Source organism: Scyliorhinus canicula, chromosome 17, assembly GCF_902713615.1.
Source record: "Scyliorhinus canicula chromosome 17, sScyCan1.1, whole genome shotgun sequence".
In the NCBI taxonomy this organism is placed as follows: Eukaryota; Metazoa; Chordata; class Chondrichthyes; order Carcharhiniformes; family Scyliorhinidae; genus Scyliorhinus; species Scyliorhinus canicula.
This window is the reverse complement of record NC_052162.1, coordinates 63,351,011-63,378,966: the sequence shown is the minus strand read 5'-3', so window position 1 is coordinate 63,378,966 and position 27,956 is coordinate 63,351,011. Positions and strand designations below refer to the sequence as shown.

The 27,956-nt window shown below is 44.1% G+C and overlaps 1 protein-coding gene across 1 annotated transcript; it reads left to right on the top strand.

Annotated features, from left to right (window-relative positions):
* The first annotated feature begins 19 nt into the window (after window positions 1–19).
* On the top strand, window positions 20–20,934 carry fundc2 (fun14 domain containing 2). The gene is made up of 5 exons (XM_038774654.1): window positions 20–140; window positions 7,305–7,461; window positions 8,611–8,686; window positions 10,630–10,758; window positions 18,019–20,934. The coding sequence occupies exons 1-5, from the start codon at window positions 125–127 to the stop codon at window positions 18,094–18,096; spliced, it is 456 nt and encodes a 151-aa protein (XP_038630582.1). The 5' UTR covers window positions 20–124; the 3' UTR covers window positions 18,097–20,934.
* Window positions 20,935–27,956: the final 7,022 nt, after the last annotated feature.

Genomic DNA, 27,956 nt, shown 5'->3' with positions numbered 1-27,956 from the left:
CTGACCCTGCGACTGGATCTCAAGCTGGATGATTAACAGCGCGTGCGCGCCGTGACGCAAGGTTCGATAACATCTATTTCCGCCGACGTGGGAGGAGTGTTTCCGGGTGAGAGGGCGGAGCAGGATGGCGGAGGCGAAAGGTGAGAAAGCTGGTAGCTAGCCTGGGAAACTAATGTTCGTCACGGGCTGAGGGAGACCGCAGGGGGAAGCGAAAGGCGGGTAAAGAGTAGCGGGCAGGAGGCCGAGAACGGAGAAGTCAAGTCAAGGTTGCACTGGCAAGCTGTCCCTACATAGGCCTGGTGTCCATGTCTCATATGAACTATACTGTTTATATATTAGTAATGTTTATCGCTGACATTGTATAATCAGACATTAATATAAACTGACATTACTGCACAGTTTATATTATTGTCTGATTCTGTGGTTGTGTCAGTGATGAACATTAATATATAGACCCTGACATTCAGTAATGGTACCTGCTCTCCAGTGGCAGCATCCTGGGGTTAACTGTTAAACCTGTTGGATGAGACATTAAAGCGAGTCTTTTGTCAGCTATCTTGAGTGGATGTGAATGATCCCCATGGCACTATTTTATATAAAAACAGGAGAGTCAATCTAGCGACTTGGCCAATATTTATCTCTTCAGTCAGCATCTCAAAAAACAGGCTTTTCTGGGCATTATCACTATGTGAGGGCTGGCTGCTGTGTTTCTTACATTACAACAGTGATCATGCTTCAAATATATTTCATTGGTGGTAAAGTGCTTTGGTTCTAATCAAATGCAAGTTTGACCTCTCTAACATAACATGTACCATTCAGTACATTAGAAGAATTGACTTCTTTGATCAGATAATGTCATCAGCCTTCGATCAATTAAAGATACACTATTGATGGAAAAAGTCTAAATGATAACGAGTGTATGTCTAATTTTGCACTTTGTAGTCCTTTTGCAAAACCATGCACGCCAGCATCCTAAATGGAACATTGGTTGGACCCAACCTGTTTGAAACATTGCACAGCCTTGGATTACTGTGCAACCACACTCCTGTGTAGCTTAAGAGAGAACATTGGTTATAGTAGATCGGTTGTAATTAAAGATATATGAGCAGTCAGTTGATATTTTAAGATCTGAAACATTGACTGACTTTTCAGTTTTTACCTAGGTGCTGCCTGACCTGTATATTTCTAACTTTGTCTGATTTTCAGTCTTCCAGTTGCTTCAGTATCTTGCCTTTTGCCTATGTTCTTTATTGACTTTACAGGAGGTTGATTGGTATCTCTTTGTATTCAATCTGTTATAGCCATCATTCTCTCTAAATTGTGTGGGAATGTGGTTGCACAGCAATTTAGGATGTTGGCATGCATGGTTGTGCAAAGGGACTGCACAGTGCAAATTTAGAGGCACATTGGTTATAATTCAGGCTTGTCGCACCAGTAATTTATCTCAAATTGATTATTTGGAGACTTATGATATCTGACCAAATAAATAAATTCTACTAATGTACTGAATAATACACATCATTTGATAGAGAGAGAAAGATAAAACTTGCAGCGTTTGATTAGTGCCGTTTACAGCATCAGGACATTAGTGTTAGTTTGCTCAGAACAATTGAAGAAGAGACCTGACTGTACAAGTCAAATCAAGTTCACTAATTGGGCTACAATACAATGCAGCAAGCTTTTATTAGTCGACTGGTTTGCATCTGGGTGTTTTTATCTGTATCTGTAGTCTGATTCTTTGCTCTGATTGGTTGCTGGATAAGCTTTTGTTGATAATTTGACGTTAGTTAAATGCTGTAGACCCTGTAATTATGCTGCTAAACTTCATGTTGGCCTTTACTGACCTTAAGATGAAACCAATACTCTTTGTAAGGGAGATGCGTCCAGTGGTTAGTACACAGTTGCCTTCATGTCACTTATAATTGCATATCCAAGGTACCAATAGCTGAGCCTTTGCCCTTCCATTTTCCACATTTCCTTTTATAAAGCCTTCATACCCAATAAAACCTTTACACTCTCCCAATTTGGTTGTTCCAACTAATATTGCCACTGTCAACCCCTTTATTGAAAAGATTGAGTTCGATGCCATCAGATCCACCAGAAACTCCATACTCAAAGCATTGATTCTATTGCCCTCCTCGACCACTATCTCGAGTTGAACCAGAATGAGTGTAATCTTTCTATCCTATTAGACAATTAGGTGAGCTTCTAATTTCCTTGAAAATTTCCTATTCCAATATTTTCTTTCTATTCTCTCTCCTCTGTGAACGCCAGCTTGCCTAAGTCTCTGTTGCCCATGTTGTGTCACATCACTGCTAATCTTGCTGACTGATATTGGCTCCTGTTTCCTGAATGCGTCAAATTTAAAATTCTTAACGTCATATTTAGTTCCCCTACGTGGCCTTATCCCTCTGCCCTTTTATATAGCCTTCTTGAGCCCTACGACCACCTCACCACCACCACTGCTCCCTGCCCCCACAAACTTTGTTATTCTATTCTGACCCTTGTAGACCTATGCCACCAGTTATGTATGCTCTACACTGTACAATTTCTCTCCGAATGTTTCACTCTTTCTTCAAACTTTGGATCACCTCCCTATCATGTCCTAGTTTGGCTCAGCACCCATTTTGTCTGATCATAATTCTGTTAGCTCTCTAGCCAAAGGGAGAAAAGTCAGCTGGAATTACTGATCTAGATGACTGTTAGATGATCTGTACTATAAAAAGGCTTAAACTTCATTTTCATCTCCTTGTTGTCTTGTTTTCTTCATCTGCTTTAAAAATTGACACAAGAGGAGATACAGGGTATTAGGATAAATGGATGATTAGTTTGGAAATAAATGCAGCACTGTAGCTTTTTTGGAAGGAATTCTGGATTTGACACAAGAATGTCCCAAGAAATGTTTTCGCACTACCCCTATTTGAAGACATACAGACTGACTTTGTTCATATGTACAAAAAGCAGCTGCTAATGTCTATCATTTTACAGATGTCGGATAGGAATCCTGCAAGCATTCCTTTCATGGTGCTGAAAAGTGATAGCTGATGTGGGTGTTTTGGACTAAACAGTAGGATCATCAAATCTTCTTGGATCCTGGTTAATGATCATTCCCTTCAGTAGATTTCAGACAGAAAGTTTGCTTGTGAACTTTTAAAAAGTAGAATGGATAACATGCAGAATGTAGGGTCAGTGTATCCCAGACTCGCCTCCGTTTAAGTGGTATCATGTGCTCTAAAATGTAAATATTAGCAGCTGATCAATAAGTATAATTGCCCCATTCATTTCTTTTGCTTGTTCAATCATTTTACTGAATAACAATCTGCCACATCTCTTACAACCTTGGTTTGTTTTTTTTTGTTGTCCAACTATTCAGTTGCGATGTCAAATAGTGAATATGTCATGATACCCTATAGAACATAGAACAGTACAGCACAGAACAGGCCCTTCGGCCCTCAATGTTGTGCCGAGCCATGATCACCCTACTCAAACCCACGTATCCACCCTATACCCGTAACCCAACAACCCCCCCTTAACCTTACTTTTATTAGGACACTACGGGCAATTTAGCATGGCCAATCCACCTAACCCGCACATCTTTGGACTGTGGGAGGAAACCGGAAGGAAACCCACGCACACAGGGGGAGGACGTGCAGACTCCACACAGACAGTGACCCAGCCGGGAATCGAACCTGGGACCCTGGAGCTGTGAAGCATTTATGCTAACCACCATGCTACCACCATGTCTGTCGTGCAAGAGGGATGTAAAATATTAGCAAGTATCCCAGCTGATAACCCATCAGCATATCTGGACTGAGGTGTAAAATTTGACCACCTCCAAGCGGGCCTTTGTGGCTGATTCTCTTTTGATGTGATTTTGTTTTTTACTCTGAAAAGATCAGAGTTAAAAATATGAAACTGTGACGGTGCTCCCGAGGTTTCTGTTCCTGTTCCAGTGCCTCCCCATCCTTATCCCGAAGGCCTTTTTCAGGCGGGTTAACAGGAGCATTACGGGGTTTGTGTGGGCACACGGGACTCCAAGGGTGAGACGGGTGTTCTTGGAGCGGGGCAGGGATTGGGGGGGGCTGGCATTGCCCAACCTCTGTGGGTATTATTGGGCTACCAACGCAGCGATGGTACGTAAGTGGGTAATGGACGGGGAGGGGGCGGCATGGAAGAGGCTGGAGATGGCATCCTGTGTGGGTACGAGCCTGGAAGTGCTTGCAACAGCGCTGCTGCCGCTCCCTCCGACGAGGTATACCACGAGCCCAGTGGTGGCAGCTACCCTCAAGATTTGGGGGAAATGGAGGCGGCACAGGGGGGGAGGGGGGGGCCTCGATTGGGGTCCCCGATACGGGGGAACCACCGGTTTGTTCCGGGGAGAATTGATGGCGGGTTCCTGAGTTGGCACAGGGCAGGTGTCAGGAGGCTGGGGGACCTGTTCAGAGACGGGAAGTTTGCGAGCCTGGGTGAGTTGGAAGGGAAGTTCAGGCTCCCCCCGGGGAACACCTTTAGGTACATGCAAGTAAGGGCGTTTGTCAGGCGGCAGGTGGCAGGGTTCCCCCTGCTGCCGCCGCGTGGGGTCCAGGACAGGGTGCTCTCGGGGGTATGGGTTGGAGAGGGCAGGATCTCGATAGTGTACCAGGTGATGCAGGAGGTAGACGAGGCCTCGGTGGAGGACCTGAAAGATAAATGGGTGGAGGAGCTGGGTGTGGAGATTGAGTAGGGGACGTGGGTGGATGCCCTAGAAAGGGTGAACTCCTCGCCTTCGTGTGCGAGGCTTAGCCTCATGCAGTTTAAGGTACTGCATAGGGCTCATATGATCGGGACAAGGATGAGCCGGTTTTTTTTTGGGACCGAGGACAGGTGTATTAGGTGCTCAGGGAGCCCAGCAAACCATGTCCACATGTTCTGGGCATGCCCAATGCTGGGGGAATTTTGGAAGGGTGTAGCAAGGACGGTATCGAGGATGGTAGGATCCAGGGTCAATCCAGGCTGGGACTCGCAATATTTGGGGTTGCAGTGGAGCCGGGAGTGCAGGAGGCGAAAGAGGCCGGTGTTCTGGCCTTTGCGTCCCTAGTAGCCCAGCGGAGGATTCTTCTTCAGTGGAAGGATGCGAGGCCCCCAAGCGTGGAGGCTTGGGTCAATGATATGGCGGGGTTTATTAAATTGGAGAGGGTGAAATTTGCCCTAAGGGGGTCAGTGCAGGTGTTTTTCAGGAGATGGCAACCATTCCTAGATCTCCTGGCAGAACGGTAAAAACAAAAGGTCAGCACAGCAGCAACCCGGGAGGGGGGGGGTTGTCTCTTTGTTTTTGTTTTGGGTTGAATATCTGTTTTTTGCCAATGACTGGCGTTAATTTATTGTTTCTCTTTTGTATTTATCATTCTTAGAATTTTTTGTTATTGTTTTCTTTTTTTTAAATAAATTTAGAGCACCCAATTATTTTTTCCAATTAAGGGGCAATTTAGCGTGGCCAATTCACCTAACCTGCACATCTTTGGGTTGTGGGGGCGAAACCCACGCAGACACGGGGAGAATGTGCAAACTCCACACGGACAGTGACCCAGGGCCGGGATTCGAACCCGGGTCCTCAGCGCCGTAGGCAGCAATGCTAACCACTGTGCCACCGTGCTGCCCTGTTATTGTTTTCTTTGTGAAAATGTGAAAATTTGAATAAAAATTATTTAAAAAAAAAAAAAAATATGAAACTGAAAATAAATTCTTGCAAAGTGTACCTGCTAGTTATGTTCAATTTAATATCTCTGGTTATATTCAGTGATTGTGCTGCCCAGGATTCAATAACATATTTGACTTCTTTGTGGCCACCATGGTGCAGTATTATAGTTGTAATGGTCATCTTGGGGAAATTGGTCTAAGCAGAAGTACCCACTAAAGTTTGGGTTTTGTTTGTTGTTAATTATCATAGTTTAATTTAAAAAGGAAAAACTGGTTTCCTGTGCATGTAAATGCTATAAGCAGGTTCTGCCAAATGTTCCACTACGCACAGCCATGATTCAACCATATTCTGCAATGCAAATACCTCCATCCAATTATTGAATCGTTGTTTTGGCAATACTGGAAGTTAAAAATGTATACCTATCCTGTACCTACTAAAATGTATATATTGGGATGTTGCGCCTTCAATGTTCGCAATGCTCTTTGGATACAGTGGAAAATGTGCCTTTAGGCCTGTTTGAAAGTGATTTTGTACAATGTACCACGCTGGGAAGACAGTCAAGCACACAATATTGGATGAGAAGAAATGTAGTTTTTTAAAAATCATTCTTCGGGTGTGGATTTGCTGGCTGGACCAGCATTTCTAATGCCCATCCCTAATTGCCCTTGAGATAATGACGGTGAGCCACTGCCTTTAACTACTGTAGTCCATCTACTGTAGGTACACCCAAAGTGCTGTTAGGGTGTTCCAGAATTTTAACTCAATGACAGTGAAGGAACAGTGATATAGTTCCAAGTCAGGATGGTGTGTGGCTTGGAAAGGAATTTGAAAGTGCTGTTGTGTCTGCTGCTTTTGTCCTTCTAGCTTGCAGAGGTTGTGTGCTTGGAAAGTGCTGTCAAAGAAGTCTTCGTGAAGTGCTGCAGTACATCTTGTAGATGGTGCACATTGCTGCCTCCGTGTGTCAGTGGTGGAGGAAATGGATGCTGAAGGTGCTAATCAAGTTACTTTGTCCTGCGTGGTATGAAGCTTCTTGTGTTGTTGGGAGCTTCATTCATCCAGGCAAGTGGAGAGTGACATATGCCTTGTAGGTGGTGGACACGGCTGAGGAGTCAGGAGGCGAGTTACTCTTTACAGAATTTCTAGCCTCTTACTTGCTGCTGTAGCCACATTATTTATATGGCTGGTCCAGCTCAGTTTCTAGTCAGTGCTAACCCCCAGGATGTTAATAGTTACTGTATTCTTTCTTCCATTCAAAGATGTCTCTGAGTAACTAGGTCAAATGATCTTCCAACATTTTGTAAATATGCAAACCAAATCCCTCATTTTCCAGGAAGTATTACATCTGAACACCATGCCATAATATTTGAGGACCGTGCCATAATATTTAAGGATGTACCTGTAGTTCTGAGTAGTAACATCATCACATACTGCTTCTTTCCATTGTTCAGAATGTGAAGTGCTATCTGTACCAATAAGACTGTCCATCCAATAATGCCATGCTATCTGTTCACCCATCATTCTAATGGTGACTGCAGCATGTAAGAATATACTACGGATAGTGGATGACACATCTGGATATGCTGTGCAGAAATAAAAAAAACCCTGAGATCTTATTGTTTCTCTCCAGACCAGGGCAATGATGATGGTCAGTTTGAGGTGTTGGATTTAGCTGAATATGCCAAACGACAAAGGTGGTGGAGCCGATTCTTTGGAAGAAACTCTGGGCCAATTGCTGAGAAATATACAGTAGCAACACAGCTGATGATTGGAGGAGCCAGTGGTTGGTGAGCTTTTAACTTTTAATATTGATCTTAAGCAGAGAGTATTTTTCTGCTTGTTGTGTATCACATTAACAACGTGAGAGAGGAGGGTGGGCAGAGGTTGTGATGTTGCAGATTTGTCTGGTGAGCAGATTAACAAACGCTAACTGTGAAGAAATATCAATGTTGCCAGATGAGGTTACTTACATTTCCAAGAAACATTGAGACAGAAGCTACGCTGATGAAGTAAAATAAGCAATTTCCTTTCCACTTCAATATTCCAGTGAATGAAAGTAACATATCTCTAAGTCTGTATGATTTGAAGAAAACGTCTAGGGTAACACATCCATTGTGATCTGCATCAATAAAAATGAAGATCCAAGTAGCTCAAATAGCTATTGGGTAGGTGAATAGACTAGAAAGAGAGATTTTAATAAAACCGAGACTCCATATTTCCGTTTGAGTCCTAGGCTGCTCCTTAAATCACTTCCAAATCGCAGATTTCATTAGTGTAAGTATTTAGAACAGATTTCAAATCTCTTGTCGAAGAGGAGTGGTTTCAATATTCAATATGGAGGAGTGGTGTAAGCAGAAGCACTTTCTGATCAAGTGCCCAATACTGATCATTTCAGCCTCAATCGCCTACTTGCTTAATTAGTTTCACTCGGGGTCCATAGAATCCCTACAGTGCAGAAGGAAGCCATTCGACCCATCAAGTCTGTACCGATTGTCTGAAAAAGCATACAACCTAGGACCACTCCCCCGCCCCATACCCATAACCCACCTAACCTACACTGTGGGAGGAAACCAGAGCACCCGGAGGAAACCCATGCAGACGCAGGGAGAACGTGCAAACTCCACACAGACCTAAGGCTGGAATTGAACACGGGTACCTGGCGCTGAGGCAGAAGTGCTAACCACTGTGTGGGTACAGTACGAGCTGTTGGCTAACCCTTTCATACTATTAGTCTAAGCTCCATTCAGGCTCATTTTTGATTTTGTATCCAACTGCAATATACAGACTCTAGTTATTTCACAGACTAACTTGCAGAAGAAGCCTTCCATTGTCAACTGAATCTAAAATATAATGAAGTTTCTTTTTGGAAGCGATGACTAAATCCCTAATTTTTTCCATTATAATTTTTAATAATTTCTTCCACTTCTCTTTTGCAGGTGTGCAGGATTCCTGTTTCAGAAGGTTGGAAAATTAGCTGCAACAGCAGTCGGTGGAGGCTTCTTCCTGCTCCAGGTGAGATCGTCATTGACCTGGTAAATCAAGAATCTTCTGAGACTGGTGGAATGAGGGACTTCAGAAGAGCAGACAGCTGAGGAGAGGGCCTGTAAAGCCGAGTTAATTCTCAAACTGGTGGTGGTTCATTATTATCCATCCATGCATTCAAATGCATGCATATTTTGGGGCTTGTGTGTTTGTTGGTCGAGGAATTTAAACCTGTAGAAATTGAGCAATCTTAATACTTTGGAAGTTTTTTTGTGGCGGGTGGAATTGGACTGATATTCAACATACATGTAAGTAAAAATCACTTGCACCAATTAGAGCATATTCATTAGTTCATCGCTGGCTGTATGAAAAGTATGCAATTCATTCACTTTAAAACATGCCTCAACTACACCTCACACCTAACTTCCTGTAAGAACTCCATTCCATTCTCTCAATTTCTCCACCACATCTGTTCTCATGATGCTATCTTCCGCAGCACTTCCGACATGTCTGTCATTTTCCTCATCGAAGATTCTCACCCTTCCCCTCCCCCATTGTGGTTCAAGGGACCGCAATTGTGGCCAACTCATTTCCACACTTCTGTCCTCGTCCCTTTCTTTTCCACTCCGAACCATGATAGGGTTCCCCTTGTTCTCACTTTCTATCCCATTAGCCTCTGCCATTTCTCGCATGATGCCACCACCAAGAATATCTTCCCCTCCTCTCCCCTGTCAGCATTCCAAAAGAACCATTCCCTCCACGGCACCCTGGTCCAACCCTAACCCTAACCTCTATCATCTCAACACCTCATCCCACTCCCATGGCACCTTCCCATGCAATCACAGGGGGTGTAACACCTGCCCTTTTATCACCTCGCTCCTCATTGTCCAAGGCCCCAAACATTCTTTCCAGGTGAAGCAGCAATTTTTGTGTACTCCTTTCAATTTAATCTACTGTTTCACTGATCACAATACAGTCTCTTCTACACCTGGGGAGATCAAATGCAGACTGGGTGACCGCTTTGCAGAATAGCTGAGCAGCAGGAGCATCAGAACACCACTACCTACAAGTTTTCCTCCAAGTCGGACTACCTTGACTTGTAAATATACCACTGGTCCTTCATCATCAGAGTCAAAATTGTGGAACTCCCTCCCTCACAGCACTGTGGGACCATCTTCACCACCACTTTCTCAAGGACAGTTGTGGATGGGCAATTACTTCTGATCGTGTCCAGGCCTCATGAATGCCCTATTGCAGTGTAATTTTGCATGCCTGTGTTTATTAACCTGTAAACCTGTATATGTAATATTTATGCTATTCCCAAAGGGAGAGAGCAGATTGAGTGTTGTTGAACAGAGAAATTAATCAAATTTCCAGAATACAAGTGAAAGGCGCCCACCTTCACTTTAAAATGAGAAAAATAACCGCAAATGCTGGGAATCTGGAATAAAACAGAAAATGCTAGATAAACTCAGCAGGTCTGGCAGCATCTGTGGAGAGAAACGGCTAACGCTTTGAGTCTATATGGCTCTTCTGCAGAACACAAGAACGGTAGAATGATATAGTTTGGAAGGGACTGGAGGAGGCGGTCAGAATTTACATTTCTTCAGTTCTGTGGAGGGTCATTTAGACTCGAAACGTTAACTCTGTTTCTCTCTCCACAGATCCTGCCAGACCTGCTCAGTTTATCCAGCATTTTCTGTTTTTATTCCACTTCCACTTCTCCTGTGGAAATGGTGAAAGCCAACTTCCTAAGAACATGTCCTTGTTTCCACTTAGTATGGCGAGGAAGAAAAACTACATTGACAATATTGCATGGCAAGAAACAAGCGTACAGTAACATTTCACATGATTCAGAACCAAGTGGTGTATTTATCCACATGGGAATTCTATAACGCTGAACCCTGTGAGAAATAATGATTGTTGAAGTCTCCCTAAAGATGGATGTGGTGATACTCTAGTTTTTTTCCCAGATTGCAAACCACACAGGATATATCACTGTTGACTGGAAGCGAGTGGAGAGGGATGTGAACAAGGCAAAGAAACAGTTGAAAATTGGCAAGAATAAGGTTACTCCAGAAGTACATGGTGCAATTGATGAGGTAAGGAGATTATGTCAGAGTGGTGCACTTACTGCAGCAGTTTCATTAATCCAATAAACGTTAATGGTGAAACCAAATAATTCACTTGGCATTGTTTTATTTTCAGTTGAACCTTATTAATTAAGCTGTATAGGGTGGCACAGTGGTTAGCACTGATGCCTCACAGCACTGAGGGCCCGTGTTCAATCCCAGCCACGGGTCACTGTCCGTGTGGAGTTTGCACATTCTCCCTGTGTGTGTGGGGGTCTCACCCCCACAACTCAAAGATGTACAGGATAGGTGGATTGGCCATGCTAAATTGTCCTATAATTATAAAAAAAAGTAAAATAATGAAGCTGCATGCTTTAATTTTGGTTTAAATTATACTTTGAAACTAAGGATGAGAAAAACGATAGGTTGCTGTAATTTTGCACCACACCTGGCAAAAATTGCCGCCTTTAGGTTCCTGACTCCAAAATGGTGGCTTTGCTAAAGCTGGGCAGCTAGTTTATTTTGTTTCTTTAAGAAGTGGCATTTATTTAAATTACTACCCGAATATCTAAGATGCGTTTCAGCATTAAGCTGCTTTAATTGTGTAATCTTTCCTGAGAGCTCTTTGCCCTGTTAGCTCTCTTCCCTTTTGTCCTTGCTTAAAAACTCAGTCAGTCGAGCTCCCTTCAGTGTCTGACACTTTTTAATCTCTCCTGTCTAGTATCCCACCACATTTAAGTATTCAGAAGTTTTCAAGCATATTAAAAGGAGTTATGCAAAAAGAAACTTTTTTTTGCTGCAGATAAAGAAAGAACTGGAAAATGTGATGCCATATGTGTGGTGTAAATGGATTCAGTCACAGTCAGTGTTAAGGGGAGAGCTATACATATATGTTTCCTGTACATTATGAATAGAGAAACACCAGTGAGCATATTTGTCCCATGTGAAGATTTGAGTAGATTTCTATAATGTACTAAATGCAGAAAATCTTGAACACATCCAGTTGAAGTACAAGTATATTGATGGTGAGCAATATGTTTGTACCAATAGATTTATAGCAGTTTTTGTTTTAAACTTGATGACACTGTGTTGACAAGACAATTAGTAAACTAACTCTAAGTAATTCTTTAAAATGCTCTCTCCTATACTATTCTCTCCACCGTGGAACTAGGCTGGGATGTCCTATGTCCCACCCCCCTGCTGTTTACACTCACGATTGAGCCATTGGCCATCGCATTAAGATGTTCGGGTATGGAAAGGAATAGTGCGGGGGCGCGGGGGGGGGGACAGGGCAGAGGGTGTCCTTGTATGCCGATGACTTGCTGTTCTACATGTCGGAACCGAGTGTCAGTAGGGGGAATATTGGAGCTGCTTTGGGTGTTTGGGTCTTTCTCGGGGTACAAACTAAATCTAGACAAGAGTGAGTATTTTGTGGTGTCTCAGCCGGGAGGGGCAGGGGTGAGGGGGGGGGGCGGGCTGCCATTCCGTAGGGCAGGGACTCATTTTAGGTATTTGGGGGTGCAGGTTGCCGGGGAGAGTGGTGGGGGGGGGGGGGGGGGGGGGGGGGCTCCGCAGATACAACATTTCTAGTTTGGTGGGGAGAGTGAAAGCTGATCTGGCAAGGTGGGATGGTCTTCTGTCACTGGCGGGTCGGGTACAGGCGGTTAAAATTAACATGTTGCCGCGATTTCTGTTTATTTTCCAAAGCCTGCTGATTTTCCTGCCAAAGGCATTTTTCAGAGAGATTGAAGGAATGATTACCTCATTCATATGGGGAGGGAAGGTGGCCAGAGTTAGAAAGGTGCTGCTGCAGAGGGGAAGGCAGGCAGGGGGTTTGGGTCTTCTGAACCTGATGCATTATTACTGGGTGCCGAATGTGGAGAAGGTGCGTAGCTGGGTCAGAGGGATTGATTCCCTGTGGGTCAGAATGGAGGACAGTTTGTGCAAGGGGTCGGGATTGAAGGTGCTAGCAACAGCGCCGCTCCCGATGGCCCCGGGTAAATACATAGAAGATAGGAGCAGGAGGAGGCCTTTTGGCCCTTCAAGCCTGCTCCGCCATTCATCACGATCGTGGCTGATCATCCAACTCAATAGACTAATCCTGCTTTCTCCCTATAGCCTTTGATCCCCTTCTCCCCAAGTGCTATATCCAGCCGCCTTGGGGAGTTTGTTAATAATAGCTTCATTGAGAATTTGGAGGCAGTTTTGCCAACACTTCAGTTTGGGGACAGGGTCAAGGGAAATGCTGATTCGGGGGAACCACAGATTTGAGCCAGGGAGGTGGGATGGAAATTTGCGGAAATGGGAAGAGAAGGGGATTAAGACACTAAAAGATTTGTTTCTTAAGGGGTCGGTTTGCAGGATTGAAGGAGCTGGAAGCTGGAGCAGGGGGAAATGTTTAGACACATGCAGTTTCGAGATTTTGCCAGGAAGGAAATAGCTTCCCAGTGGAACTGGCCTCCACATTGCTGGAGGAAGTGCTGACGACAGGGGTACTGGAGAACGGGGCAGTGTCGGCGATTTATAGAGCTATTTTGGAAGAGGAGAAGGCACCACTGGAAGGGATCAAAGCAAAGTGGGAGGAAGAGTTGGGAGAGGGTATTGAAGAGGGGTTCTGGTGTGAGGTGCTCCGGAGAGTGAACGCCTCCACCTCGTGCGTGTGAGGTTGGGGCTGATACAGCTGAAGGTGGTATATAGAGCACACCTCACGAGGGCGAGGATGAGTCAATTATTTGAAGGAGTAGAAGATGTGTGTGAACGTTGCCCGGGGGGGGCGCTAATCACAGTCATATGTTTTGGTCCTGTCCAAAGCTCGAGGATTACTGGAAGGAAGTTTTTAGGGTCATCTCTAAAGTGGTACATGTGAAACTGGACCCGGACCCTCGGGAGGCCATATTCGGGGTGTTGGACCAGTCAGGGTTGGAAACCGGTACGGAGGCAGATGTTGTAGCCTTCGCCTCGTTGATCGCCCAAAGGCAGATCCTGATGGGATGGAGAGCAACCTCTCCACCCGACGCCCTGGCGTGGCGGGGGGGACCTGTTGGAATTCTTGACTCTTGAGAAGGTTAAGTTTGAACTGAGGGGAAGGATGGAGGGGTTCTACAATTCATGGGCATTATTCATTATGCACTTTCAAGAACTGGATAACATTGAACGTTAGTTGGGGGATGGTTGGGGGAGGGGGACTGTGTGTGTTAATGGTGACTATGGGTGATTCCTGATTCCTTTTTGCCATTTGTTTGTGAACATGCGGGCTAATGTGTGGGGTTTGGTGGGAGGATGGGATTGTTGTTATTGATATGGGGATTGACACATCTGTTACTGATTATTGTTTATTGTTGGTGGGTGTAAATTTGGGAGAAAATATGAAAAAGAGAATAAAACTTTTTTTTAAAATGCTCTCTCCACAATAGAGATTTAACTTTTTATTTTTTCTAGTTTCCTTCCTTTTTTCTTGACCACACTGATTTCATGCTATTGTACCTATTGCTCATGCATCGCCACTCCTTCAGTAACTTGTCCATTTTGAAAACTTGCAGACCCATTTTTCAATAGTCTTGAAGTTTCCACTTACATTTCCATTAGTGTTATGGTTAGACATCTTATTTAAATCCATTGCTGATGTCATCAGTAAGTGCTGTGAGCATTAGTGTTGTTAGCTGTGTATATTTGTTTTTAAACTGCTGTTCTGATTCTTTTCAATTCCTGTTATTTCGATGTTTAACGAACTACTCTTGTTTTTGAGTCCATATTGTATTTTAAACTTTGTTACTTTTATGTATTAAAGAAGGTTAACCTTAAGATTATTGCATTTCGACAACATTTTGTAGTCAAGTTGGCACATCTTTTTGATGAGGAGAATAAAAATAATTTGAGTTTCAGCACGTTCGACACAAAGTTGAACCATGGCTATATTTGGGTCTATCAGTGAGCTTGTGGAAGAGACGAGAACTGGACTGAATTTGTGGAAAGGTTGGAACACTTTTTTTTCTTTGAATGGGATCATGGATGAGGCTAGAAAGTGCTCAATTCTCCTGAATGTGTGTGGCGAATGCAAGCTAGTGAGAAATTTAGCTACACCACATAAACCGAGGAGCCATTTCACTTGCGGATTTAGTTACATTCGTTCAGAATCACCACAATCCTAAACCCTCAGTAATTTTACAACTTTTCCAGTTCATTAGTCATTTTCGAAAACAGAACAGTCTGTAGCTAACTTTGTTGCTCAATTGCACCAGCTCTCTGAACATTGTGAGTTTGGGGCAGATTTTGAAGACGTTTTTTGGGATAGACTAGTGGCATTTGCTGGGAGAAGCCACACTTAGAATAGAATTTACGGTGCAGAAAGGAGACCATTCAGCCCATCGAGTCTGCACTGGCCCTTGGAAAGAGCACCTACTGAAGCCCATACCTTCACCCTATCCCCCTGTAAGCGCACCTAACCTTTTTGGACACTAAGTGCAATTTAGCATGACTTATCCACCCAACCTGCACATCTTTAGACTGGGGGGGGGAAACCGGAGCACCCGGAGGAAACCCATGCAGACACGGGGAGAACTTATAAGAAGGCTCCAGAAATGTTTTTTTGGGCATGGAAATGACTCCCAATAATGCCAAAGATATTGAGAAGGCCAATGGCGGCACGCAGGCAAGTGCACTGCGTCAAGTCGGGAAAGAAGCTGCTGTTAAAAAGGTGAAGACTGGAGTATTTTGGGTGTGAAAGATCAAACTGCGAATTGTTGTTCAGATGCTGTATGTCACCAGTGCATCAAGAAGGGGTATTTAGCAAAGAAGTTCCGGGGTGTTAAGAGAAAGTCAAAGGCTGAGCAGGGAACTCTAATGCAAGGAAGTCTCAGTTAAAGGTGCATCGCTTAGAAACCTCAGCAGGCAGAGGAACACTCTCATGACGTGTTTAATATGAGTGGGGGCAAACAGAACCTATTTATGCTACAGTGGAGTTTTGATGGACAGAAAATCAAGAAGGAGATGGCAACGGGAGCCTCGGCATTAGTAATCAGTGAGATCTTCAGGAAGATTTGGGGCTCGAAGCAGGCACCATCCTTTACTCAGGCAGGAATCAACCTTCAGATCTATACCATTGCATGTTAGGAAAGAGTTTATGTTCCCCAGCATTTGAGTTAGAATTGGTGTTCTAATTGATTTTATTGTTAAATAGATTTCACGATGTTTAAATAACTGCACCATATAAATAAAGGGGATACAGGTGGCACTGGGTGAGTTGATGGAGAAGTGATTTGCTGCACAGAATAAACCTGGATTTGAAGAAGTCAAGATTTGCTACCCAATCATATTAGCAGAGTTACCTTTGGAGCTTCACATTACAGACTATACCATTTCTTGGAGTGTTAGTGGCGGACATTGCAAAATATCAGCCAAGAAGTAAGAGCATGGCTCCTGGTGATAAAAGACCTAGTCGACTGGCATGACTGGCTCAGGAAAATTCAATAGAACTGGGGTGAGATAAAGCACACAAGTGACAGAAGATGTCATTCAGAAATATCCTGAGGTTTTCAAAGATGAACAGGGTTACATTGCGTGGCACTACAGTTAAATTATTGGTAATCCTCAGGCTACTCGCTTTTTCAAACTGAGGACAATGCCCTACGTCATGAAAGGCAAAGTGGAGGAGGAGTTGACGGAGTCACCAGTGTTACTGCGCAGATCACAGTGTAGTTGCAAAGCTCCTGAAGACTGACATATAATTAAGGCATTAGTTTCATTGTATTTCTGTCTTTAGTGGGGATTAAAATTGGTGGGGGGGAGAGAAGAGTTGTACTGTTATTATGCATCTAATTTAAAATCCCTTGCTGATGGCATCAGTAAGTGCTGTAACAACGTTAGTGTCATTGTTGTTTTCTGTGTATATTCATATTTAACTTCCGTTAGTTCTGATTCTCCTCAATTACTGTTATTTAAATGTTTAATTAGCCACTCCTGTTTTTGAGTCCATACTGTATTTTAAACTTGATTATTTTTATATATTAAAGAAGATTAATACATTTCGACGATTTTGTGGCCAAGTTACCACAATTTTGCACACTTCCATATTAATTTTTCAATAGTCTTGGAAGTTTCCACTTCCTAAAGTCTGCCACTATCCTCGCTGTTGAAATCAGGTCCAGGTGATTAACATACATCAAAAAGATCAGTGACTCCATTACTGCACTTTGGGGGCACACTGTCTACTTTGCTCTAGTCTGGGGGGAAAAATCACTACGACGCTCCTTCCTGTTCCTTAGCCAGTTTTCTAACCACACAGCCACTGCTCCTTTAATCCAATGGGTTTTAATTTTGCCAACAAGTCTATCATGTGGTATTTTGTCAAAGGCCGATGTGAAAGTTCAGATACACGATACTAGCACTCCACAACCTTCTCTGTTAGTTCATCAAAGAACTCAATCAAGTTTGTCAGGCCTGATTTTCCTCATCAAATCTACACTGGCTGTCTTTGTCAACCCATGTCTTTCCAGGTGACAATTCTGTCTGAGAGTAGTCTTTAGAAGTTTTCCGACTACCAGCAAGTGGGCTAATTGGCCTATAGTTGTCAGTCTTCTGACACCCATATCCAAAAGGATTGAAATATTGTGGCCAGAGCTTTTGTCATTTCCCCCTTTACTTCCCACAGCAACCTAGAATGCAAGCCATTTGGACCAAATAACTTGTGCTTTGAGCTCCACCGACCCTTTAAATACCTCTAATTATTCTACTACCCTCTCCTTTTACTGTGATTTTGCTAGTATCTTCTCATTTTGCAAAGGCAGGTATAACATGCTAATTGAGTATTTCAGACTTTCCCCTTTTTTCTCATGTCTCTTCTGTATCTGAACTATGTCCACTTTGAAGGCCTCCCATTGTCCACTTAATATTTTACCCATTAATCTTTATTTCCAATCTACTTGGGCCAGGTTCTTTTTTCAGTTCATTGAAATTAGCCCTTCCAGTTAAGTATCCCCACCGTTGTTCCTTGACCCTTACTGAAACTACTTTGAACTATTGATGTTGGAGGGATTTATTTTTAAATTTAACATTGATTGTTAAGCTTTGCTTGATTAAATGCTGCCAAAACAAATTTTAACAGTTTGGGATTCAAAAATTCACAAGCGTGTGCTCGGTATATCTCAATCTGAGATTTACGGTTTGCATTTTTAGACAGCTATGTTTTAGAAACAGTTTTAACATGGCATCCTCTTCCATGAGATTGAATGTCCTTTGATCTCTGCAGATGCTGTGAAATGCTAACCATTCTCTCCTTTCGTTCTCCCCACGCAGGTGACTGTGTTTGTTAAGAAGAATATTGTCCTCACTGGGGGTTTTGTCGGTGGGTTCCTACTTGGACTTGCCTCATGAGGATTAGTTGAAGATTTTACTTCAATTGAAGAACTACACTCCATTATCACTTCGCTCACTGCCCCTGAAACCATTGATAGATTGTATGTGCTTTGTTATGTTGGGTATGAGTGCCCCACAGGCAGTGCTGAGCTAGTAGCTTCAATATATTGTACTGGAGGGGATTTACCTTTACTGAATTGACTTTGTGGCCTCAATATTCTCAATGTGTGACTCAAGACTATCAACATTGCTTTTACCCTGATTTCAAAATTGTGGTGCAATGTTTTAAAATGGCTGATTGCAGCTTAACTTGCTTCGTAGTATAATCACTGATCTTGGTGATTTTCCCCCACCGAATAAAAATCTTGTGACACTTCATACTTCACATACTGCACATTTTAACTTCATGTGTAACTTCTGGACTGACATTGCTCCTATGTTTGCATGTTTGTTGGGCTATATGTTGCACATTGTTAACCGTATGTATTTTCTAAATGTTGAGATGTTAATGAAGGCTGGACACTCTGCATAATGACACTTTAGAAAGACTGGAACCTACGCTACTTGTTTATGTTACACCACATGCTGTAATCGCCAGCATGACACGGGTATATCTACAAATTCAATGTAATTATTTTAAAAATTGGGTCCTTCAGAGTATTGCAAGGTTAAAACAGTGTCTTAGGAGTTTTTATAAGCACTCTTGGTTTGCTTTGTCCTTTGAACATCTTGATTGTATTCTAGCTTTTAAAGTTACTCACAGATGTCTTGTGTCTTATTAATTGCCTTGCCATAATTGTTTTCAGATCATGTCACATAAAAGCAAAATCTGAATCAACATGTCTTTCCAAAGCTTGGTGTTTATAGTTCAATTGCTGCAGTACACACCTAGAGTTAGAACTTGTTTGGCTTCAGCAGTAGTCAATGCTAAGACCTCGAAGAGCCTGGTGTCACACTAAAAGGAAAAGTATTCTATGTATGTCTGATTTCATACGTTTATTGTGGAGCTATGTATGTCATAATACTGGCTTTTATGATGCCTTGCCTTTACATTAGTATTTCTTTTAAAGTTAAGACTTGTATTTGAATCGGATGGTCATATGTTCATCTCCTGTTTCAGCATAAAATTGAGGTTGACATTATGTGGTACTGAGGGATTACTGCACTAGCAGAGGCGGCATCTTGACTGAGGTCCCATATTCCTTCACAGATGGATGTAAAAGACCTTGTGGTAGTTTGGGAGTTCTGGAGTCCGAGCCTATATTTATATCTCAACAGAATCACGAAAACAGATACTCTGGTCACAATGGGACCTTGCTGTGCACAAATTTGGCTGTTGTGTTTGACCACAATAGTAACTATATTTCAAAAGTACTTCATGGAATGGGAAGGGCGTGGGATATCTTGAGAACATGAAAGGTGTTAAACAAATGTGAGGTTATCATTTTTAAAATCAGCTAAATTGAAATTTCCATTTGCTATTTGTGAAATGGAATGTAGAACAGTAACATGTATTTTTGGTGTAGGCCTATAAAACCAGTACTCTTTTTATACATTTAAGCAAAATACCTAATTTTTTGGATGAACTGGTGATTTTGTTTTTAAAAATACCCAGTTATACACTCAGAGCAGAAAGTAGCTTTTGCCCACACTATTCAGAATGGACCCCAAACATAATTCTTCAATTTGAATTCTTTAGATCTGTTTTACTAATTGAGTTTCTATTATTTCAATTTCCATTTATTAATTGACAAAAATTTAAGTAGTCACTATCATTATAATGGGCATAGTACAATATATGTCCTCGGTTGATTGTCCTCCGTCCTTGCCACCCTTTTCAGAACTTGGCTGGAAATGCAAGTTCTGTCATGGTGACCATGATTGTTTGCATCGTTAATTTATTACATGTCTGGGAATATCTTCGATTTGAGGAAATGAAGTAAACAATGCAAGGCCACAATACAGCTTTATCTGCACTTTCCTCTGCCCACCATACAAAAAAATTGCTGACTGTAATTACAATCTTAAGTTGAAAACCTTAACCTACCAGAAAATGAGAAGATTTACTGACTATTTTTGAGGGCACTTGTTATTTAGTCTCTGCGACACATGATCTTAAATGGGGAATCTTTTTCTTTCAAAATTGATGCACCTATTGGGAAGGATCACTGCAGTAGTGGAGTACAGAACGTGTCCTAGTCTTCGAACAGTGATTCTTAAAAAATCTTTCAAATTAGTGTTTAAAAATGTGTTCAATATGCTCTCCTACATCACTACCAATTAACTTTCTGTCCTCGTCCGAGATAAATATAATGGGATGAGATGGTGGGGGAGAGCTGATATAGCTGTATTCTCATTCAGTGGAAATACAATATTGTTTTTCATTTTTAAACTAGTATTTACTTGTCTTTCTAGCCAAAAGGCAATCTTTTTAGAGGCTGATGTTTGCTGGAAAAATTCATGCGTTTAGAGATATTGTTAGATTTATCTGTTTTAAATTGAAGAATGCAGCTGAAGGGCATGTTGACGTTGCAATAGTGAATAGTGTACTGTATTTAAATACATTTATAAGTGTGTCATGGTGATGGCAATACTGTGGCCTGCAATCTGATATACGTTTGAGAAACTGATAGTTTGCATTAAATTCCCATGTATGTATTGATTTATTTTTAATTTAAGTATAGTTACACTACTTAGTACAGATATCTGCTTTACTGAATATTTTGCCACTTGGTGCCTCCTATTTACATTGTTTATTTTATGATTGTACTTTTAATTGTATTGTTTCTTGAAAAATAATGCACTATTCTGATAACTTGGTGTGGAGAAAGTGCTGCATAAAAAAGTTTTGCCAAATGTTGTGTATTTTATTGTGATTTGTATTAATCCCCATCTACATGGGGATTAGAGATCTCATGGTAATAGCCCACGTCCATTGACAAAGATAGTCTAATGCCAAGTTTTAGTTAAAGTGGACAGTAACCAAGCTGTGAAGCTACTGCAGCAGTCTCGTAGGGGTATGTTAGGATATTCTGATATGGTTACTACTGGGTGGCAGAAGTACTTAATTCAGCTGCCTTTCATAGATGAAACATGAGCTATAAGAGGTGGCAGTAGTGGAGTGAATACTTGTGGTGGTAATGGGAGTGACCTAAACAAAGTCAGTATCAGTTAAACACAGTCACACTGCCCTCCTGTGGGGAGGGATAGAACAAAGGACAGGAACAGGCTAATTGGCCCTCTAAACCCGCAGGATTAAATAATGGTATAGTACAGACTATCAGATCGTAGGCTCTTTGGTACAGTGTTTCAAATGCAATCACTTTTTTTTTCCATAGCTTTCCCCTCCAAATATTTAATGTGTTTGGGAATCCAAACGTCCTTGTTTGGAAAGGCGACGAGGCTCCTTGCCCTGAACGTTCCTGCTTCTTTACTTTTAGAACTTCATAGTCATCTGATATTACGGGATTGAGTATTGCTGAAAAATACATTTTGACCTCTGGTGGTGGTCATGGAATGGCTGGTTTTGCAGCACAGGGCAGCTCCGGCTCGAAGGCGTTGGTTTGAGCTCTTTTTATCCGAAAGTGGGGGTGGGGGTGGGGGTGGGGGCGGTGGCAGGAAAGTAGCTGAAGCTTTCTCCCTGCCCACCCCCGGGAGTGGAATATCTGCTGGTTATCAACCTCAGCAGAAGAACGTCAAAGACCTGGCCAATGAACTGGAAGAGACCTGTGGTGCAGCAACAATTGGAAAGATGGCGGAGGGTGAAGGGTTGTCTCATGATGGAAAACCCCAGATGGAACAGTTGATGGCGTTCTTCAGAAAGGAGTTCCGCCAGCAATGAAGGGAGATGCAGGAAGACCGATCGAAGGAGCGGTTGCACCCTTGAAAGGCTCAATGGAGAGTTGAGAAGTGCTTGGACGCACAGGGGTCGCAGATCCGGGAGATGGAGAGGGTGATGTCCGACCACGGTGATTGGGTGATGGCATTGGAGGCTGAGGTGGGGCTCCTGGGGGTCCTTTGCAAGTCGCTAAGGGAAAAGCTAGAGGAGCAGGAGAATAGATCGAGAAGGCAGAATCTGAGTATCGTCGGCTTGCCGGAAGGTACAAGTGTCATGAGATACATCTCAAAGATGCTGGTGGACAGGGTCCCAGAGGTGGATGGGGCGCACAGGTACCCAAGGCAAAAGCAGAGAATGGGGGAGCTGCCACAGGTGGCGATTGTGAGTCTCCACAAATTTGTGGAGAAGGGAAGATCCTGCAATGGGCCAGGGATAAGTGGAACTGTGAATGGGAGGGGATCAGGGTCTGAATCTATCAGGACATTAGAGCGGAGCTGGCAAAAAGGCTGCTGGGTTCAACAGGCCCAAAATGGTTTGTTACTGAAAGCAGATCAAGTTTGGGCTGCTGTACCAGGTGAAACTGGGTGACTTTTGAAGCCGGGAGTTCTATAGAGGAGGTCAATGACTTTATTAGTGACCATAAACTGGGGGAGAACTGAACGTTAATGGGAGACCGAGGAGTTGGAACAACTGAGTTTGGACGATGTGGGTAGTGTGGGGGTTTGAAGGGGGGGGGGGTTTCTCTTGGGTGGGGTGATTTTGTTGTGATTGTTAATGGGCAATAAGTTTGTAAGGGGGCAACCGCCCCCCCCCCCCGTGCACCTGAAGGACCAGTTTAGGTTGAGAAAGGGATGGGTGGGTCAGGTATTTCACTCTGGGTTTGATTCAAAGTCTTGGGGACTGGCCATCATGTTGAACAAAGAAGGGGTTTGTAGGGGCCAAGGATGTGCCATCATATTGAACAAAAAAACTGGGTTCATAGGGACTAAGGAAAGATGAGATCCACAATCCACAGGAGAGATACTGGATGATGAGCAGGGTGCTGGTGAATGTTTATTCACCGAATTGGGACGACATGGGGTTTGCGAAGGGGTTGCTGGGAGCGATTCCAGACCTGTACATGCACCAGTTGATCATGGGGGGGGGGGGGATGATTTTAATTGCGTACTGGAGCCGTGGGTGACTAGGTCGAGCCCCAAGTCAATGGGAAAGTTGGCGAAGGAGCTTGGAGGGGTTATAGAAAGGATGGGAATATTGGAGGGGGATCCGAAGGGGAGAGAGCACAGAGTCTCATTCTATGCGGATGATCTGCTCCTCTATATCTCGGACCCACAAAGCAGCATGGACGGAATCATCGCGCTCCTGAAAGAGTTTGGAGCCTTCTCGGGCTACAAACTCAACATGAGCAAAAGTGAGATCTTCCCAGTACACCCGCGTGGGGGGGGGGGAGGCAGCACTAAAGGGGCTGCCGTTCAAACAAGCTCGACATAAATTCCGCTACCTGGGGATCCAAATAGCCCATGACTGGAAAGGGATCCACAAATGGAACCTCACCAGCCTGACGGAGGAAGTTAAACAGGACCTGCAAAGATGGAACACACTCCCGCTCTCCCTCGCGGGGAGAGTCCAGACGATCAAAATGAACGTACTGCCCAGGTTCCTCTTCCTGTTTAGATCCATTCCGATCTACATCCCCAAGGCCTTTTTCAAAGCGCTGGACAAGCTTATCATGGCGTTCGTATGGGGGGGGTAAAAATGCTAGGATCCCAAAGAAGGTCCTACAAAAAACAAAAACCAGGGGGGGGCTAGCCCTCCCGAATCTACAATTCTACCACTGGGCGGCAACAGCCGAGCGAGTAAGGGGATGGATCCAGGAGCCAGAGGCCGAGTGGGTACGTGCGGAGGAGGCCTCCTGCATGGGAACCTCCCTCCGGGCCCTCGCCACGGCAGAACTCCCATCCCCACCCAAAAAACACTCCAGCAGCCCAGTGGTGACAGCCACCCTCCAATCCTGGAACCAACTGCGGCAGCAATTTGGCCTGTACAAAATGTCGGACAAGGCTCCCATCTGCAACAACCATAGGTTCAAACCAGCACTGACTGACGCCACCTTCAAAAGGTGGAGACAGGACGGGGGGGGACACTGACAGTCAGGGACCTATACACGGACGACAGGATCGCAACACTGGACGAACTGACAGAGAAATTTCAGCTAGCTGGGGGGAACGAGCTACGGTACCTGCAGCTCAAAAACTTCCTACGAAAGGAGACAAGGACGTACCCACAACCGCCACGACAGACACTACTGGAAGACCTACTGGACGCAAGTATCCTAGAGAAAGGGAACTGTAGTGACATGTATGGCCGACTGGTAGATAGGGACGACACCGTACTGGACGCAACAAGAAGGAAATGGGAGGACGACCTGGGGATGGAGATAGGGTGGGGACTCTGGAGCGAAGCACTGCATAGGGTCAACTCCACCTCCACGTGCGCAAGGCTCCGCCTGACGCAACTAAAAGTGGTACATAGAGCCCACTTAACGAGAAACCGTATGAGTAGGTTCTTCCCGGAGGTGGAGGACAGATGTAAGCGGTGCCAAAGAGGCCCGGCCAACCACGCCCACATGTTCTGGTCTTGCCCCAGACTTGTGGAGTACTGGACAGCCTTCTTCGAGGCTATGTCCAAAGTGGTGGGGGTGAGGGTGGAGCCATGCCCGATAGTGGCGGCCTTCGGGGTTTCAGACCAGCCAGATCTATTCCTGGGGAGGAGGGCGGACGCCCTTGTCTTTGCCTCCCTGATCGCCCGCCGTAGAATCCTGTTTGGCTGGCGGTCAGCAGCACCGCCCAGAGCTGCAGACTGGCTATCCGACCTCTCGGAATCTCTCCAAATGGAGAAAATCAAATTCGCCATCCGAGGGTCGGACGACGGCTTCCACAGAACGTGGGAGCCATTCATGCAACTGTTCCGGGACCTGTTTGTGGCCAATGTACAAGAGGAAGAATAGTCGGGTGGCCAAGAATCGGGAAAATGGACGGGAATCGGGGGAAGGTAGCCGGGGGGGGGGGTTACGGGCTCGTTATGGGGGTTTGATGGCAAGCCAAGGCCCAAAACCAAACTATAAATGAATGCCTATAAACATGTGCCTCGGCCATACTGGGGAATGTAAAATATGTATGCTGGCTAAAGGGGGCGGCCACAATTGTTGTTATGAAGATGCTTACCTGTAAATATTCATTTTAAATTTTTGTGTTTTCTTTTTTTTTCCTCTCTAATAATTTGTAATCTGTCATATATAAAATATGAAAACTCAATAAAAAACATTTTAAAAAAAAGAAAGGATGGGAATGGAAAAGCGGTAGAGGTTTTGGAATCCAGGGGAGAGGGAGTACTCGCATGTACTTCAGAATTGAACTTTTTTTTGTGGTGAGCAAGGAGTGGTGGTGGGGATAAAGTATACGGGAATCGTGATTTCTGACCATGCACCACATTGGCTGGAGGTTAGACTTAGCTCGAGGCAGGAGCAGAGGCGGGGATGGAGATTGGTTCGGGGCTTTTCGCAGACAAGGGCGTTCTGTGATAAGGTGCAGTTGGTGATTAAGGATGAACCAGAATGGGGAGGTATCGGCGATCACATTTTGGGAGGCATTGAAGACTGTGGTTTGGGGGAGATTATCTTGTTTAAGGCACACAGATGGCAGGAGGAGGGAGGAATATGGATGGTTATTGGATGAGGTAGTAGAGGTGGAAAGGAAATATTTCAGGGCCCCCGCCAAGGATGGATTGGCGAAGAGAAAGACGTTGCAGGGCAGTTCGACAGGCTGACGACAGGGAAGGCTGTTGGGCAGCTACAGAGGGCAAGGGTGGGGGGAGTTGCAACATGAATATGGAGAGAAGGTAAACCGCATGCTAGCCCATCAGCTACGGAGGCAGGCCGCATCTAGAGCAATCCTGAGAGTATGGACTGGGAAGGGAAGGTAGCGTCGGAGCAGGGGAAGATAAATGATGCGTTCAGGGAGTATGCAGCATTAGTGTGCCAGGCTGCTGTGGGAGGCTAGGGAGGAGATTTCAGGGGTTCTGGCCCAAAATGTAATTTCTCTCTGGTCATGGGGGAGGTGCCAGAGGACTGGAGAACAGCTAATGTGGTTCCACATTAAAGAAGGGTTGTAGGAATAAGCCAGGAAACTACTTACCAGTGAGTCTCACGTCCGCAGTAGAGAAACTATTGGAGAAAATTCTTAAGGTGAGAATCTATCTCCATTGGAGAAGCAAGGTGTGATCAGGGATAGTCAGCATAGCTTTGTCCGGGGCGGGGTGTCATGCCCAACAAATTTGATTTAATTTTTTGAGTAGTTGACCAGATGTGTATATGAAGATTATGCAATTGATGTAGTTTATATGAATTTCAGCAAAGCCTCTAACAAGGTCCCACATTAAGACGTCTTGCAACACCAGGTTAAAGTCCAACAGGGTTATTTGGAATCACTAGCTTTTCGGAGCTTCCTGATGAAGGAGCTGCCCTCCGAAAGCCAGTGATTCCAAATAAACCTGTTGGACTTTAACCTGGTGTTGTAAGACTTCTTACTGTGCCCACCCCAGTCCAACGCTGGCATCTCCACATCAATGTCTCACATGGGAGACTTATAAAGAAGACAAATGCACATGGGATCCAGGGTAATTTGATACGGTAGATTCAAAATTGGCTTAGTTGTAGGAGACCGAGGGCAATGAGAGAAGGCTGCTTTAGTGTCTGGAAGCCAGTGGCATACTTCAGGAATTTGTGTTGAGTCTCCGATTATTCGTCATTTATATAAACAACATAGATGACTATGTGGGGGGTAGTTTGTGAATGACACAAAGATTGGCCGGGTGGTTAATAATGAGGTTGAGTGTCTTGGGTTACAAGAAGGTATAGACAAGATAGTCAAATGAGCAGATAAGTGGCAGATGCAATCTAACCCTGAAAGGTGAGGTGATACACTTTGGAAGGAGTAATTTGATAAAGAAATATTCAATGAATGTCATGACACGAGGAAGTTCTGAGGAACGAAGGGACCCTGGTGTGTTTGTCCATAGAGCTGAGGGCGAAAGGACAGGTTAATAGAGTGGTGAAAGAGGCATTTGGGACACTTGCCAATTAAGTAAGAATTCTTACAACATCAGGTTAAAGTCCAACACCTGTGCTCACCCCAGTCCAACATCGGCATCTCCACATCATGGCCTTTATCAATCAAGACATAGATTACAAAAATAGGGAGTTGTATAGAACTTTGGTGAGGCCACAGCTGGAGTACTGTGTGCAATTCTGTTCACCACATTATAGGAAGGATGTGTACCGGCCTCCCCGAACAGGCACCGAATGTAGCGACTAGGCACTTTTCACAATAACTTCATTGAAGCCTACTTGTGAAATAAGTTATTATTATTATTGCACTGGAGGAGATTCACCAGGCTATTGCCTGGGATGGAACATTTAAGTTATGAAGAGAGGTTGGATATCTTGGGTTGTTTTTATGGAGCAGAGTAAACTGAGGGGGCGTTGTGATCGAGGTGTACAAAATGATGAGGGGCATTGACAAGGTGGCTAGGGAGCACCTGTTCCCCTTAGTTGAAGGGTCAGACATGAGGGGGCATAAGTTCAAGGTGAGGGGCAGGAGATTTAGGGGGTATGTGAAGAAGAGCTTTTTTACCCAGAGGGTGGTGACAGTCTGGAATGCACTGTCTGGGTGAATGGTAGAGGTGAGTTGCCTCACATCCTTTAAAAAGTGCTTGGATGAGCACGTGGCACATCATAACATTCAAGGTTGGGCCAAGTGCTGGGAAATGGGATTAGATATGTAGGTCAGGTGTTTTTCACGTGTCAATGCAGACTCGATGGACCAAAGGGCCTCTTTTGCACTGTGTGATTCTGAGTACAAGACAAAAAGCTTTGAGAAGATATCTTTTTTCAACAAGATTTGCTTTGTACTCTACACCTGTTTATAAAGCCCAGGATCCCGTATGCCTTATTAACCACTTTCAACCAGCCTTCGATATATAA